An 18,195-nucleotide genomic window follows, 5' to 3' on the forward strand; every position below is an offset into this window, starting at 1 on the left:
TAATGTTCTTATTCCAAGACAACGTGATGCTGTTTACATATTTTACCACGACATGGACCATGAACGGCTCACAGCTTGCTGTGCAATCCTGCAGAAAAAATACAGTTATCTCCATGTAACACTGAAGCAATAGTGAAACTATTCATGGTAGTAATTAAATTTGTTCTCTGCTGGTGGAAAAGATCCTCTTCCTTTGAGCCCTGAGAAGGAAGAAGAAGGATCAATTTGAAATCATCTCACAGTTCTTATAAATCAAGACACAGAGACCTTAATCAAAGGCTATTTTTGTACAATCACTTTTTGTACTGGGTTCACTCTACCTTGTCAAGCAGGTGACAAAACTGCCTGGGCCATCTGTCTGCCAGTGGAATTCTTCAGCTGACAGAAATCCAAGGGCTCTCAGGTTGAGCCTCAATTTTAACCAAAAGTTCTTGTTGGGATCTACAGGACCACCCCAAGACATGGATTATGAAATAGTGTTGTGACTGAGTGTGTGCAGTGAGCTGGAAGTTCTCCAATTTTCCCTTCAGCAAAGAACTCACTAGGTACTCTTAGGTAATCCACCATGTCTTAGTCTTACCTCCCCATATGGGGAAAATGCTGGCCTACCTGACAGGGCTGTACCATGGATTAATGACAATGTATACAAAGTACTTCCAACACATTAATGGCGCCATCCGAAACAGAGTCACACCTTCTCCATTGACATCTGTGGGTTTTTTTTTAATTTTTTGCCGTCAAGTTACAGCCATTTTACAGCAACCCCATAGGAATTTCAAAGCAAGAGATGTACAGGGGTAGTTTGCCACTGCTTGCCTCTGCATAGGAACCCTGGTATTCCTTGGTAGTCTCCCATCCAAATACTTACCAGGGTTGACCCTCCTTAGCGTCTTAGATTGGGCTAGCATGGGTTATCCAGGTCAGGGCCACTGGGATTAGAAGTATGTAATTCTGCTATAAATGTCCTACATAAAAATCTATTACTATACAAAAGATATCATCTATTGCAGTTATGTAACAAATCATTTTATGTTAGGTCTGCTTGTTGTTATTGTCTCAGCTAATCTAAGCATTCTCCTTTACAGTCTTCCAGGAATGACAATTGGATGAGCATAACTTTGATGTACTATAACTCAAAAAACAAAAGTAAAAACTAGAAGCATGCTTGAAAACTGGCTGATGCCCACAAGCATCCTGACTGAGAAACAATTAACAAACAACTTATGGTGTGGTGGTGGGTGGAGAATGAATGGGTGTGAGAAGGTGTACAATGACACATATAAAATGTGTGTTCAGGTACATATGCACATATGCATGCACACACGCAGACATACTATGACAGATAACTCCAGTTAGCAAGGCAAGAATTACAGGTAACAGGAACTAGTGAGTCACAGTAAATAGGCATTTTATCCACTACGTTTTCTCCTTATTCTAACTTCTTTTCATCTGCTATCAGCTTCTTAAACCCGTCTGTAATATAATTACCACCTGAATCCTGTGCTGGCTTACTTGGAAGTTAGCCACACTCTGTTCACTGGGGCTTATTTTCATATAAATATGTAGAGAATTGCAGCCTATGAGTAGTGGGTTAATTGGAGGAAGAAATTACAGGAGCTGTTCTAAATGACAGGAAACTGGCTTGGAGTATTTTTCTTAGTTGAGAGTAATGCCAACTTGTTTGCCTTTATTGAGCAGGTTAATCACACTAAGGACTATTTTATATGCATGTGGTAAGACACAGAGAACAATATACAACTCGAGGGTCTTACTACATTCAAATTAAGAGGGGAACTGAAATAATTTGTTAATTTGACTGGAAATGCCTCCTGTTACTTGAAATACAACTACTTAAATTCTTCTGAATACAATATATATGCTTTCTTTTCAGTATGTTTGCATGTCTTAATTTCTATTAACCAATGCAGTGCTGGCAGAAAATAAGTACGCTTGAAGAAAAAAAACATGACATTTACATGATACTAGCCACAACTCATTTCTGATTCAGGGTGTCCCTTATCAGTTCCATACATCTTGAATTCCAGCAGCATTGACTAATGTAAATATTTCTATTCAACCTCACAGTCTGCAAGATTTTGTACTCTATGCAGCCACAAAGATGGACTGTTTTTTTGTAGCAGACTACAGACTTAGTGGAGAAACAATTGTCCACAGAATTATATGCACACAGAATTATATGCCTTTTCCACGGGCTTGCTAACTATACCAAAATGGATCTGCTACAAAGTAAATACATGTTTGTAAAGATATTGCTGGACGAATCACCCAACTCAGCAGCCAAGTGGTTAAACATTTATGATTTGATTTTTATCTCGGCTTGGAATGTCGTTGGAGTGTCCCACTTCTAACAACTGTTTGCTAAGTTAAGGCTTTAGTGTTTACACAGCGCTGAATGAAGCAGCCTGGTCACCAGATGTGAATGCTTCCCCAGACTGGAGTTTTCAGTCAGATCACTGTCCTAATAGTCCCTGCGCCAATCTTCTTCCTCAGAACGTCCACCAGCCTTTGCAACCTGGGATGGGGGGAAGGGAGGAGAGAGAAGGAAACTAATATTAGGAATGTCCTGGCTGAAAGAGACAGTGTTTGCCCTGGACCAATACTCCCAGGGGTGGTCAAGCTAAGAAACAAAGCATTACTGTAACAGAGACAGGCTCCCGGGGCAGAATGCAGACAATTTGAGAGAAACTTTTAACCTACAACTCGTCCCTGTCGCAGTCAGAAGAGTGTGTTAACTCATCTCCCACTTCGTTGTAAATACAATATCTGAGGGCCTCATGTCTCCCAAGTTTACACAGTACTTTGACAGTTTGTGTGTGAGTCTTCTTACTGAGATGCCATTACACAGCCAGCACATTTGCCTCATGGAGGGTGGGAAGAAAGCTTGCTGTGTGTCTGCTGCTCTCATTAAATGGAATAGCTAATTCTCTTTGGTCTCTGAAAACACCCCTGCACTCGATTCTATTTCAGCTGTGTATGGGTTGGATGAACACTGTATGTTTCTCCATATGTATGGAATGTAGACATTTGTTTACAAAACAGATGATGAGTCACATTGGCTAGTTAGCCTTAGGGAATTAGAAGCCCTTCATTAGGTCTCCTCAGTCTATCTGTCATGGCGCACTGCAAAGAACCTGATGCCATTTGCTAGGAAGGCCCATAAATGTGTAAACCATCACCAGATATTGCCAACTAGACCCAGAAACTTCAAAGCACAACTACATGCCTATTCAGTCTATACAGTGTCAGCAGATGTGAATCTGCATATAAGAAAAACTAAAACAGGTGCAATTATTTATTTAAAAAATTGCCCACTGCCTCTCCAGAATTTGCTCAAGGTGTCTAACAATAAAAATAATAAGACAACACCCACAAGTCCATAAAAACCAGTTAGCTAATAAAAACAAAAATAAACCATGTCAAGCCAATAAAAACAATTCTAGGGCATAAAAAACATAAAACAAATAAAGCAGTCTAAAATGATATTGATAAAACAGGCCCTCCAATAACAATTCTCGCCAATACTTCAACCCCTCTCAGCAGTCCACAGCATTGCTTCTCAGTTCAGAGAATTTGCTGGACTGAAAAAATACAGAGAAGTTCAGTTTCTTCAAAGTGTCATGAATTTTCTTAAAATCCATGGTAACAGGAATAACTACTCTCAAGACCTTAAAAAGGGACACCTGGAGATGGGATACTTCCCACTCCGGTGGGAAGGGCGAGATACAAATCGAAATATAAATAAATATAAATAAATTACTTTTTGACACAAAGATACCAAATACTTGCACAGGGATGCTTGGACACAATATAACACATAAAAATCCTCACCCCATCGATTGGGACATCCCAAATGTCCATGCTCCCGTGCCATTTTATGGGGGAAGTAGCCCATATTCTCAAAATGAAATGAATACTTTTTCTGGGATGGAGACAAGAATGAAGACTTTCCATTTCCCAGGGGGGGGCAGTGCTGGAGCTGAGCCAGAGACATTGTGTCAAGTGCCTTGCCATGAATCATGCTTCTGTACCAATTGTTAATTGTGCTATGCCTTGCACTGCCGCTTTGCTTCTTTATATTTGTAACAAGTAGCAAGATTCCTTTCCTCTGGCTGAAGACAGAACTTCAAGGCCAGACCACTGATAGCTGTTTTGAGAAAGGACTGGACAACTGGGGAGGGGTTATGCTTGCCCGCGCTTTGCTTCCCACCTTGCTTTGAAAGTGTAACAGTTAAAGTATATATAAGGGGGCCACTGCCCTGGCTCGCCAGTCTTAGCAAAACTCGTTTTGCTACCAGTAGCATCAGTGAATAAATAAAACTGCCATTCATCAAAGTGGACTGTTTGCGTTAATTGAGTTACTGAGGTCTTGACACATTGCTATGCTAGGTCCTTAAAAGAATCAGAGCTCAGTGACATCATAGGGAGGAGTCAGTGACATCACAGGGAGGGCTTCCACTGCCACTATCCATGGAGATGCAACCATGGAGGATTTGAGGGTCTCCCCAGAAAGTTAAGGGGGCCTGGGCATCCCCTAACAATGCCCCTGGCCTGGGCTGAGCCTAGGAAAAGGTGAGAATTGGCTTGTGGCTATAGTGGTATCTCAGTGATCTGCTGTGTCCTGTTTTTGAAATTAACTCTTAAAATAGTCACTTTAAGATCTGCAAATATAATACCATGTGCATAGGGCAAGCTAATTACCCAAATTTGACACTAAGAAAGGCAACACAGAAAAGCCTGTAGGGGAAAATTCTTAAAAAGTTTTCTTGGGTGTTCATTTGCAGGAGTCTTGTTTCTGCCTTATTCATAAGGGTGACTTAGTACCAAAATTTACTAAATTATGGCATCACAGATGTCTTTGTTTGGTAAATGCATGGCTGAAGTCTCTGAGCCAGGACAGAATACAAAACAGCTGCTGTGCACTCAATTTCTGAACAATGTACAGAGTTCAGAGTAGCAGAAATCTTCTCACTTCAAACCGATATCCTACAAGTGAGGCAATTCAGAACAGCGTCCATAGCCATGACCCCAAAGAAAACTCATAGCTATGCCACCTACAATTATATACACCTTGCCTTCTTAGCACACTGTTTAAAAATTAGAAATACAGATATTCAGAACAAATTATTAATAAAAGTCATATAATTTAATGTCTGGGAAATGACTCCATTCCAGTGCATGGTTAATTTCTGCTCTTTAGGTACAACTTGCAAAACACATTTGGCTTCAGCAAATGATCTTCAGACAGCTGGAATACAACTTTCAGCTTTAATTAACAATACAAACTATTATGCTTTTAAAATTACAATACAATCAAATATTCTCCTCATGCCCTCTTCTTCTCCTCTTCTCCTGCTCCTACAAGCACCCTCTCCTGCCATATGCCACCTATCCTTCCCAATTTCCCTTCACCTCTCCACTCCAATAGTTGGCATGTGTTGGTATGATTAGTGGCCTCATCTAAGTACAACCCTATACTTAAAATGACACAGAATGTGTTTGTTCTAATTGATGTTCTTTGAATGACCTCATGAGGTATGACATTAAGATTATTTTCCTGAGAGGTCTGTTTATGTCCATGAAGAAGAGCCATGTGGTTGAGCCTTGCCAGTCTCGTGCTGGACCACAGAAAGGTCTTTATTCTAAAAAGACATGAGAACGACCTTTCAGAAATGCAGAAGGAAAGAGGTATGGTAAGACCTATTCTGATAAGTTTAGATAATTCTGGTAGTAGTTGGTAGTGTGTAAATCTTGCCTTCGGGGAGCCTGATTTTCAAAATCGTGTATCTTCCTTCAGAGTCTCTTAATTCATTTATTTGTAAATTGTTTATATAAACCGTGTCTCCTTTTTTTCATTACAAATTCTTAATCAACACACAAATAAATACTAGCAAACAGCAACAAAGCCTGAAAGAATTATGGAAACTGTAATATGATACAATATGATACAAGAAGGGTGGCTGGTCCTGTGCTTCAGCTGCCTTCCATTGTAACTGAGCCCCTCATGTAAGTTTGTCAATACTGCCTGGGGCATGGATTGCCCAGGGGAGATTCAACACCTTTGCGTGGAGTTTACACCTATGGATAGAGATGCGGCAATTTAGGAAGGAAGTATCTTCCTTGTGGTATTTCCTGTAATGGGTGCTCCTTTGTTTCTTTCATCCTGGCTAGTGGAGAGATTTAAATGTATCATGGATTTCCATCTGCATACCTTTTGTTTTGTTTTGTTTTTGCTGCTATTCCACTAAGAGTATATTTGAGCCATTTTCTTAGTTTATCTGTGTTTTATCCAACATTTTCTGAAGTTTCTCCCACAAACAAACATGGCACAAAGGTATACAAGAGAAAAGGGGAGCATATGCATTGCTATACACAGCATGTTAAGTACACAGTGTACTTGTTACCATTGGGAATTGGGAATTGCCTGTTATAAATATAGTGTGTGTGTGTGGGTGGGAGGGAGACGTTCCATCATATGTGCCAGCTGAAGAATTTTAAGTACAAGTACTTTTACTCTACTAGATGGAAAGAGATCTCTGTAGCTTTGAGATACTTGTGTTTCAGCTTTACTAACATTAGCTGAGAGATCTGATAAAGACAAAGGTGCACAATGGGTATCGAAAGTCTCACATTTTCCAGGAGCCTATAGGTAGGTCCCCTCCTTTTTATTATGCTATTCAGACAGCTTCATCCCTGAAACTAGATTATCTATCCAAAAACAATTAGGGGAGGGGAAGCAAGAAGGACTTTTCAGCAATAACCAGGAAATGAAGCCAGAGAGAATAAAATACTATTATCTTCATTTTTCATGATCCTTTTAGGAACCACAACAGAAGGCTGCGTGCAAACTGCTGTCCTAGCAGCTACTCAGAACCTCCTGCTGCCTACATAAGAGTTGGGGGAAGGAAGTATAACTATGTGAGGCTATGTGTGTTATCCAGGTCTCACAGGAGCACAGCTCCTGAACCTTTCTTAGAGTTCCACCTCCTCGTGAGAGTTCCACCTCCTTGTCCATTGAATAGTATGTGCAGCTGCATAACAATCCCTGGATGAGCTCCACCACCTATTTTTCTACAAAATGACCCCTGGTGTTATCTAAATGCTGGACATAGATTTATTTGTCCCAAGCAGTAGCATACTGAGCATCACACTGTGAAGGGGAAAAAAGCTTCTTTTGGAATATTAATAGATCTGTCAAAGTGGAGGGTGCTTACGTTTAAATAATTTGTTTTTCATTAGTTCATTATATTCCTAAGTAGGGTAGCCAATTCCCAGTTGGGGGCAGGGGATCCCCTGATTTGGAGGCCCACCATCCACTTCACGGTTATCAGAAGTGTGTGTGTGGGGGGGGGGGGTTTGAAATGTCCACTGGGCACTCCATTATTCCCTATGGAGACTGGTCCCCATAGGGTATAATGCAGAATCAATCTGTGGGTATCTGGGGCTCTGAGGGAATTTTTTTTGAGATAAGAGGCACCAAATTTTCAGCATTGCATCTGGTGCCTCTCCTTAAAACATTTCCCAAATTTGAAAAAAGATTGGACCAGGGGGTCAAATCTATGAGCCCCAAAAGAAGGTTCCCATCCTCCATTATTTCCAATGAGGGGAAGGCCTTTAAAAGGAGTTATAACATTGTTGTGGATTTTAATTGTCTGTTGTGGTTTTATATTGTGAGCCACCCTGAGCTTGCTCCAGCGGGGATGGCGGGATATAAATCAAATAAAGTAAAATAAGTAAAGTAAAGAGTGTGGTCCCTTTTAATGTGATGGCCAGAAGTCCCTTCGGAGTTCAATCATGCTTGTCACAACCTTGCTCCTGGCTCCACCCCCAAAGTCCCCAGGTATTTTCTGAGTTGGACCTAGCAATCCTATTCCTAAAGTATTATGCAATGCATGAATGCAATAAACCAGTGAAAAGATGATTTTGTGCACTGAAAAAGGTATATAGATCTAATGAATTGTAAATGTATGGAGCTCATCAAAAAAATCACTTTCCTTTACTTCCAGTACTCCTGAAAAAGGTAGGATATAGTATTGGGAAAAACAGACAGAAATAATCTCCTTCCCTCCTGTGCAGAGGTGGCCCATGGGCTGGGGGGCAAATTGGGCTGCAAGTTGCCTGGCTGCTGTCCAGCCTCCTCCACAATGTCCACCCTGGAAGCAGAGCAATGGCAACTGGGAAGCATGACTTCTCTGTACTACTCAGAGCCTTGACATGTGCTCTGTCACTGCCTTCGGGCTTTGCCCAGGGGCAGAAGGAGGATGGGGGTGGGGCCTCACCTAAAGCTCCAGATGCCCTGTGGGAGCTCTTCTGTGAATGGAGCCAGTGCTCATGTAAGAAACTGAGCAATAATTTAATCTGATTACTCCTTCAGGGCCTCCCACTCTGTTTCCTAGGGATCCTTAACCTTCTGAGGCAGCTTTTTAGTGGGCCCTGCAGACTGTAGGTTGAGAGATCATTCTGTGAACTCATCCGATTTATGGTTCATAGGATCCAATCTAAAGAAAGCTAGCTCCATGAAGGATCTTGGCGGTGGTGGAAAGTGCTGTCAAACCACAGATTACTTATGGCAACCCTGTAGGGTTCTCAAGGCAAGAGATGTTCAGAAATTGTTTTCTATTGCCTGCCTCTGCATCATGACCCTGGTATTTCTTGGAGGTCTCCCATCCAAATACTAGCTAGGGCCAAACTTGCTTAGGTTCCAAAATCTGATGAGATCAGGGCAGCCTGGGCTGCCCAGGTCAGGGCATGTAGGGTCTTACTTAACAATTATTTCAACATGATTATTTCAGTATTTTTATTTCACATTTCTCCCCATTGGGATGAAAATAGTTTTAAAAGAAACATAAAAAATATAATTTAGACAAAGAGAAAAAATGGAGGGCAACTCTGTTCTGGTTACACTGGGCTGGCTCACTCAGTGCTCTAAGTCATGGTCTAAAAGCTAAAGATCAAGAGCATGTTGCTCTTGCCAAAAAACTTTGCCTTTTTGACCATATCCTGACTTAAATTTATGTAACTGGGAGAGAAAAAGAAATTCAGCTGTCAAACATATCCCCAAGATTCTCCTCCCATGTTAAAATTATTTTTTTCTGTACGCATTCTACCATACATCTGGAATTCATGTGTGATAACATTCTGTATACCACTTAGCAGGTTGAAATGGGTTGTCAAGAAACCCTCAGATGATTTCACCCTGGGACAGGTGAGTAGTGTTTATAAGCTTGTTGTTGTATATGTCATTGAAAACACAGAAATAACAATAATAATAATTTTTAATTTATATCTCGCCCCCCCCGCCAAAGCAGGCTCAGGGCGGCTCAGAAAGTATTGCATCTTAAGGTATGGTCATTAGGTTAAGGATACTGAGGTTCAGTAGGTCCAACAGTGCAATCCTAAACAAAGTTATACTCCTCTAAGTCTACTGAAGTCTAGAAGGGTGTAATTTTGTTTAGGACTGCACAGCAAACCTGATAAGGGCTAGGATGTGAGTTCCCCTGGGAGCCAAAGTATGCTATCTCTAATCCCATGGCAGAAGAACAGATGATATAAATGCTATAAATACATAGTATGCATGGGATTTGACAATACAGGCATAACACTGTGCTCCTTCTAAGTTTTCATTGTGAAAGAGGATGCAAATATTTAAACACCTTGGAATTCATCAAGGGGAATGACTGTATGAGCACTGAACTTTATATTCTCTTTTACTCTTGGAAGTTGATCCCATGAAGGTACTCCCTACTGTAGTTCTGCTTTTTATTCTCTAGGGACAGACAATAGAAAGCCACATTCTGCACTAGCAGTTCCCAATATTTTTTCATTCAGCTTCTTTTAAACTAATGGCATTCTAATTGAATCAGCCTACCCCTGCCAAACTTCACCTCACAGAAGTGGACAACAACTCTCTAGTATCTCCTCTTGTGAAATTATCATCCCCATCATTAGTCCTAATGCACAGCAGACAAGTGCTCTAAACCTCATCACATATTTGAAGCACAGTTATGCATCCTGCTGCTACATAGACCCAAGCCCTTGCCATAACCGTGGTGCCTGTAATGCTCCCACACCCTACACCCCTGTCAGGTTTCAGCTCTGTAGTCGGTCTTCTCTGTCATTTTAATCACCCAAGCAAATTCCTCTCATGATGTCCATCCACAGTCATCAATGTGTGTGAAGAAAGTATACTGGAAAGCTATTCACTAATGAAACATTTTTTCCTATACCAAATTTTTCATGGGCTCTCCTTTTGTAACAGAAGAAACATTTGTCAGTGCATTGAAATGTTTGTCCACCTTCAGTTAAAAAATAAATACTGAAAATGGTGACACGTGGAGAATACAATGGGTGGGGAGATTTTTTTACAAGCCTTGGGAGGATGTGACCAACCAGCACTAGGGAACAGCACAACTGACAAGTCAATGAAGAGTTGCCCATGCTTGAAAAGAAATACCCATAGGATGAAAGTTGCTGTCTTCTATTTAACTTTGAAACTGTCAGGGCTCATTGAAAATAATGAGGCTTAACAATCATGGCTCTTGCTCTTCAAATGAATGATGACGGCTATCATCGAAATGAGGTAGACCACACCATACATAAGGAATGCAAGACCACTGTGCTTTTTGCTTTACTTTTTCTATAAGTAGGACAGTAAACTATATATGTATTCAATTTCTTACCAGAAGAACTGAAGACTGAAAGTACATACCAGCCCCCAAAAGCATGGCTAGTGCCTGATTCTATGCAAGTTTCACTGGAAGAGAAAAGTATTTTTTATTTAAAAGTTTATTTTTTCTTAAAATATTTTTATTTCATTAAAATACTTCAAATTTTATTAAGTGCTCCTCACTGAAAGATCCAGCATAGTGTGACTTCAGCTCTTCATTACAGTAAAATGAAAATAACATTACTTCTGAAGTCACATTTTCTGGCTGTTCTTCTCATTTCAAAGATGGGCCACTGGATGCAATGATGTAATCCTGTAGCAAAATGTTTTTAATACTGTGGCTTCTTCACTTCAGAGAGTGGAATGTGAATTTTTGAACAACTTTTGATGTTTGTAAACCCTTTAATCCAGAAGTACCTTCTGACTGTACAATAGTGCCTAAGAAAAGACAGAATCAATGGCTCCCCCCCTGCAGATGTTGATAATAGTTTAACAAGACAAAAACTCTCTCAGATAGGGATACCTCCCTCTAGGTGGGAACTGAGGATCCCCTGGAATTACAGCTCATCTTCAGACTACAGAGGTAAGCTTTCCTGGAGAAAATGGCTGCTTTGGAGGGTGAACTCTATGGTATTGTACCCCATCCTCCCCAGGCTCTTTGTCCAAATTTCCAGGAGTTTCCCAGCCTGGATTTGGCAACCCTATGATACCCATCTGCTATGGTAGACAAGGAAGGCCTGGCTCCATAAAATGTTCCTCATGCTGGGTTTGACCAATCAAGTGGATGCTTCCTGGTTCCTTGTGAAGTGTATTGTACTTCTTGTTATACTGAATGTCAGAATTTCTAATGAATATGCACAACAAATGAAAGACCTAGTCTGTTTCTAGGGTCAACTTCTCTGTTGTTGCAGGAGGTCATCCAAATGAAACAAAAGCTTCTATTTCCTGTGTCATATTTAGGTACTGGGGCCAGCACACTTCTTTCATACTCTTCTAGTCATAGGGGTTCCAGCCCCACCAAAACCATTCACCATAAATTCTCAAAAGGGTGTATGTCCAATGAGATACTTTGAAGGGAGGTTTCAAATGAGACCATTCTGTGTGGTGACTGCTTATTAGGTAACTGCTTATACATTGAGGTGCTGTGAGCCCTTGTTGTTGTTGCTTATTAGGGTTGCCAGATCCCCTCACCATCATGGTAGGGGGATTTGGGGGCTGTTTTGGGGCTGGGTGGGATGTCATGATGATGTCACTCACATGTGACATCATCACATTGGTGATATCATGCAGCAATATCCCTGTTTGGGATTGGGGTTTCCCCAGCTGGCCAGCTGCACATCAAAGCCCCCCCCCCCAAAAGCAGGGAATTCCTGGCTGGAACAGGGGGCTGGCAATCCTACTGCTTATAGACCTTGCATGTGGTTATTCTACCCACTAAAGAACTCTGGCTGTGTGAAAATGGCAGGTTCTCTATAGAGGTGGAATAAACATTCTCTTAATAAATAAATGACAGCCCAGCTTTCTCAAATTTTCAAGGGATTGTAGGAGTATGGGTATCTGCTCAGTGGCAACAACATTCATATATTTCAGGTTTTCACGGCTGGTAACATCATTAGGGTTTGTAGAATCTTTCGGGATCAAGGGCACTTGATCCCGAAAGGGCACTTGATCCCGAAAGAGTCTACAAACGTTCATATAAATGTTTTAACAAGTACATAAGTACAACTATACTTTTTATTTGTTAGAGGCCCTATGCAATAATAATGATCACACTATATTCCAAAGGTGGCCAAATTGTGGCTCAGGCATCACAAGTGGCTCTTTCACACATACTGTGTGCTGCTTGAAGCCCCCAGTGCCTCATCGGCCAACTTGGAAAAGCTATCTGTCAGTTTAGGGTAATGGTTAAATGCATGGACTCTTATCTGGAAGAACTGGGTTTGATTCCCCACTTCTTCACATGCACCTGTTGATGTCACCTTGAGTTATTCACAAGTTCTCGCAGAGCTGTTCCTCTCAAGAGCAGTTTCTGTCAGAGCTCTCTCAGCTCCACCAACCTCACAGGGTGTCTGTTGTGGGGAGGGAAAGTGAAGGAGATTATAAACCACTCTGAAACTCCTTCGGGTAGCAAAGGGCAGGATAAAGCACTCTTCTTCTCACTTCTCTAAGCCAAGCCAGCTGGAGGATTGGAGAATGCATTTAAAGTCAAAGTTGCTGTCTTTCCACCTCTTCTCCCTCTTCATCTTTCTTTCTTTCTTTCTTTCTTTCTTTCTTTCTTTCTTTCTTTCTTTCTTTCTTTCTTTCTTTCTTTCTTTCTTTCTTTCTTTCTTTCTTTCTTTCTTTCTTTCTTTCTTTCTTCCTTCCTTCCTTCCTTCCTTCCTTCCTTCCTTCCTTCCTTCCTTCCTTCCTTCCTTCCTTCCTTCTTAATATTTCACGCAAATTTGTGTCCCCTTATTATGGGGTAAAGCTTTTCTCTATGTAACATGCTCCTTCTTCTTGTATATCTCACTGCGTTCACCCTCTATAGTCTAAGGCTGGCTCATATAGACATTTTGGAATTACACCTTAATATTGATCCAAGAGAAAATATATGGGTAATGATTAATCTTAAATCATAGCCAATCAATTTTCCAAACCCCCACTATTTAAGAATATCCTAAATAACTCTTCCTCCATTACTTGAGACATTTTATTTCTTCGTCACCATCCTAAATGAGCGCAGTTTTTCTACATAATTGACACATGGTGTTTCTTGGTAGAACAGATTTAACAGATCTTGTGGGGAGATTTGTATACTTTGGAGGATTTACTGGAGCCTCCATTTCAGCTTTGTGCTCTGTCCAATAACAGCCTGTAACAGTCGCAGAGTCATATACTATATTGCAGTACAGACTCATTAAAAAAATGAATGAAAACTTTAAAATGGTGCAGGCTTGAAGATAAGTTGTTGTTGGTTGTTTCTCTACTAATGTAACAGCATGGGGCTAGTAGAGGCCCAGAACACTTATATAACCATGTAGCACACAGAAATTGCAATGCATTCACTTACTATTATCCTTGCAAGTATTGTAGGGGTCTAAAAGGTAGGTATAAAGCTAATGAATGAAGAAACTGCTAGCTATGCTATTTGGGGTTGTGCTGGGAATTGCACCACCTCAATGGCAATACAGTCCAAACTGTATTGTGGGAAAATGTGGTAGCATCACAGCACATGTGCAGCCCTAAGGAAAATATGTGGGCTGTGAACCACAAATGAGAAATGACTGAGCATTTAATGAAAAAAAAAAATAGAATAATTCAGAATGGTTTTGCAACATAAAGCATAGTAAAGGTCTTGTTTGTATGCATAAATACGTCTCTGACACTAGTCCTTTAATCTGGAATGGTTTTATGTTGGACAAAGAAGCCCCCCAAACCCCAGCACAAAAAGGAGCTATTATATAATAAATCTGAATTTAGGTACCTTAAACCCTAGGAGCTGTCTAGACATTCAACTGACAACATGAGGTTTTGGTTCTAACTCCTATGCTAAATGTGTGCATAATACTGAATACTCCTTTTCTCTAGACCAGCTGCTGTTTAGAAGAGGCTGGCAAAGTGTTGGGAGAAAGTATGAATCTTGATGAAGTTCATGACTTCTTAGGGGGAAAAAGAGTCCGTGTTCCTCCAGTACTCTTCAGGAAGCAGACAGCTTCTCCTCCCTCCAAACTAATAAACAGCTTGGCCCACATGTTGTCTATCGTAAAGATAGATCAGACCTGAGTCTAGGTTTATACATGTGAACAGGAACCACAATATAGAAGGAGAAAGGTGATGGTATAATTCTTATGGGAAGGGTTTACACAGCCATATTAATTTAGTAGTTGTAGCATTTGATTACTTTTATGTGCCACTGCTAGTCTAGAAAATAATTCAGTGTTGCTAGAAACGGTTGAAGCTGTAAGGGACAAAGAGATCTGACAAAGATCATGGTTGTCTGGCATTCTGTAAAAGTGAACTGTGCACTCCATATTGGGACAATTTTGAAAGAGGGGAGCAGATTTAACCCTTCAACCACACTCAGTTTTACCAACAGAAATAGGAAAGGAAAGGTCCCCTGTGCAAGCACCAGTCATTTCCGACTTTGGGGTGATGTTGCTTTCACAACATTTTCATGGCAGACTTTTTACGGGGTGGTTTGCCATTGCCTTCCCCAGTCATCTACACTTCCCCCCCAGCAAGCTGGGTACTCATTTTACCAACCTCGGAAGGATGGAAAGCTGAGTCAACCTCGAGCCAGCTACCTGAAAACCCAGCTTCCACCGGGGATCGAACTCAGGTTGTAAGCAGAGTTTAGGACTGCAGTACTGCAGCTTTGACATTCTGTGCCACAACAGAAATTAGGCATCCCTTAATTTGATTAGCATTTTAACAGAAAACATACACACCTCCTTAAATTGTTAAGAACAGCACAGGGAACTCAGTTTTGTTCAGCAACTAAGTGGAAGTTGGAAGGATTAATTTCCTTCTTCCCTCTTGGCATGACCCTGTTCTGAACTGAAGCTGCACACATACACAGATGGAAGAAAATCTGTGATCTTTGTCACATCTGGCTTGGCCACAGTAAAGCTGTGGTCTGATATATCATATAATGGGCATTCTTTTTTTTCTCCCTGGGGTGGTTCTCTGCTTGTGGAGATCAACTCGCTTGAATTGTGCATGCACCCTATTTTGTGATCTTTTTTGTTCCCCTGTTTTTTTTATCTGTGCATTTTGCTGTCCCTATTCCCAGGACTGTGAATGAACATTGTTATATCACTCAACGCCTGAATGAGACCTGTCAATTTCATTTACCCACTTTTGAAGATATAAATTAGCTTTGGAAACTGCCATGGAAAACTGGGGAACCCCCCGCCCCCCAAAAAATATCTTTTCCACTGGTTTCTACCCTACTCCCTTGCAACCACAGCTGAACTACTAAATCCTTAAGGACAGGAAATGCAGTAGTCAAATGTCATCCCCTCCACTGCTGGAGCACAGGTCATCCCTCTCCTTTAGGAAAAAAAGAGAAAGCAGCACAAGTTTCCTTTTGCAAGGTTATATTGCCTGTAGCAAGTTGCTTTCTCTCCTACAATTTATATCAAATGGCAAGTGCTTATAAAAGTATTATAATTGCTACAGGATTTGCATTAGGATCATTTGAAGGAAAGAAAATACAATCATGGTGTTTTGTGGCAGGATGTGAGTTTCCAAAATATTAAGCAGATCTCTCAAAGTATTGTGAAGGCTACCAAATTTTTATCCTAGTATAAGATTTTGTGGACTTGAACCCAGTTTATCAGATGCATGCCTCTGACCAGGTGGGTTCTAAGTCCATGACAAGAGCTAGAATAAAAGCCAGGCCAGCCTTAGGTTGTTTGTTGCTGCTATAACAGACTAACAGAGCTATTCCTCTGGAATGATTAAAAAAATACTGATGCCGAGTCCATGAACTTTTAACGTTAATGGTGTCAGTCTCTTAGTATCATATTTTAACTTTGACATGTTCTAAACAAGCACTGCTTGTCAGGTTAAATACTTGTCAGCTCCACCTCTCTTGTGTGTGCCCTGTGATTGTTTACAATGAAGACTGTAAAGCTGAAAATATCACTAGCACCGCGAGATTGTTTTTCAAGCACACCCTAACTAAACATACATTGGCAGTCCCTGTTAAAATACCAAGCATCTTCATGGCATTGTAAGTCATACCGGCAAGATGTTCTTACTTCTCCATTCTATATTGTATATCTGACCTTAGACATTAAAGTTTTACTCTCTCTCATTATGCTGATGATTGACTGCTAGTTTGTTCTTACAAGCAACCAGATATCCTTAAAGCAACCAAACCCTTGAAAACATAGGCTGGCTTATTTTTTAGTTAATTTCTCAGCCTTCTGTTGCATTGCTTCAATGGACATGACAAGATGTGAGTATGAAGGGGCTTATGCGGCAGAATGGGTTTCTTTTACCACCAACCCAGTGCTTCAAGATGGTTACATGAAGTACTGAAAACTAGTACTTAAGCAAGTCTATACATCAGTACAGAACAATGAATAATAAGGGTTACTTCCATACACAGCTTTTGCTTGTGGTTCAAAGACCATTTGGGCAGTTTTTTAAAAAAGTATTTACATGATGTCTTTCTGATTTTGTTCACTTTCTGGGTTTCCTTCTACTTTGCTCTGGACATTCCCATACCTCTTCTGATATGCTCTTTATTAAAAAAATCAGATGGAACAGTCTCATTTGCAGGCATATGGACAAGAAAATACACTCTGTTGGACCTTCCACCCATACAGGCCATCCATCACAATCCCCTTGCGCCTGCCATTTCTTTTTATACCTTTGGAGAGCTTCTTTGCTGATCTTTTACAAAGAAAATTACTGTAGTAATATAGCAAGCATGGATTTTTTTAAAAAAAGACCTCTGATGATACAGCAGAGAGGTAGGAATGCAAGGGGTACAAGGGAATGACCAAGTAAAAGGATGGAGCAGCTGCTCAGGTGGATGCTCCACTGTTGCTGCAAATGGCTCTATATCCACGTAACCATGACTGCACAACCCGGAAAAATTATTGTGTGGAATCAACCAAGATTTCACAGTAATATCACCGTAAAGCCCAAAATACTATTAACTAAGTTAGTGGTCTTCAGTTCATGGGTTGAGACCCTCAAATATGTTATGGCCTTGATGGTCTGAGTTCGTGCAGAGATGATACTTCCAGGTTAAGAGCAGCGGACTCTGATATGAAGAACTGGGTTGGATTTCCCACTCCACCATATGCAGTTGCTGGTTCAGTCACAGTTTTCTCAGAGCTGTTCTCTCAGAGCTCTCTCAGTCCCATCTACCTCACAGGGTATTTGTTGTGGGGAGAGGAAGGGAAGGAGATAGTAAACTGCTTTGAGACTCTGTATGAAGGGTTTGGTATAAATCCAACCTCCTCCTCTTCTATACCAAGTTGTGGCTATACAATATGGATAAGCATATAAGATGCTTAACAACCATGAAGACAATAACCACAATCAACTTTCTGTACACAGTTCAAGCAGGCCACCAACACTGTGACTCCGTTCACCAACTCACCAAAATGTCCATGAATCCAGCTTTGGAAGCAACGCAATACATACATGCTCACATATTTCTGACTGGCCATTCCAAAAACTTGGACCACAACTGAAAAGACTTGTAACCACTCTGGAAACTGTGCTTCCTGATTAATTGCTGCCATCAATAAGTCAAGTGACATCTGAAAGGATAAATGGCACAAAAAGCAAACTGAGGAAAAAATGCAAGGTGGTGCACCTGAGGTTGGAGAACAAACTCTAGGGACTCTTTGGTTCTAGGCTCAAGCATGTACCACTGCTTGTCAGCCAAACAACTGAAAACAGTATTTTGCAAAAAGATGGCAACAACTTCATTATGGATAGCACTGAAATAGTTCAATTTTTACTTCATAAAATTAGGCCAGAACTTGGGGAAGTATTCCAAGCCT

General features: G+C 40.8%; 1 protein-coding gene across 1 annotated transcript in view; it reads right to left on the reverse strand.

Annotated features, from left to right (window-relative positions):
- Positions 1-1,650: 1,650 nt before the first annotated feature.
- Positions 1,651-18,195, reverse strand: part of MIPOL1 (mirror-image polydactyly 1) — a 339,211-nt gene continuing 322,666 nt past the window's right edge. Inside the window, exon 12 of the mRNA XM_060262096.1 lies at positions 1,651-2,533. Coding sequence (XP_060118079.1) covers positions 2,467-2,533 — 67 coding nt within the window. The 3' untranslated portion in view covers positions 1,651-2,466. The remainder of the gene's footprint in view (positions 2,534-18,195) is intronic.

Source organism: Heteronotia binoei, chromosome 21, assembly GCF_032191835.1.
Source record: "Heteronotia binoei isolate CCM8104 ecotype False Entrance Well chromosome 21, APGP_CSIRO_Hbin_v1, whole genome shotgun sequence".
Lineage (NCBI taxonomy): Eukaryota > Metazoa > Chordata > Lepidosauria > Squamata > Gekkonidae > Heteronotia > Heteronotia binoei.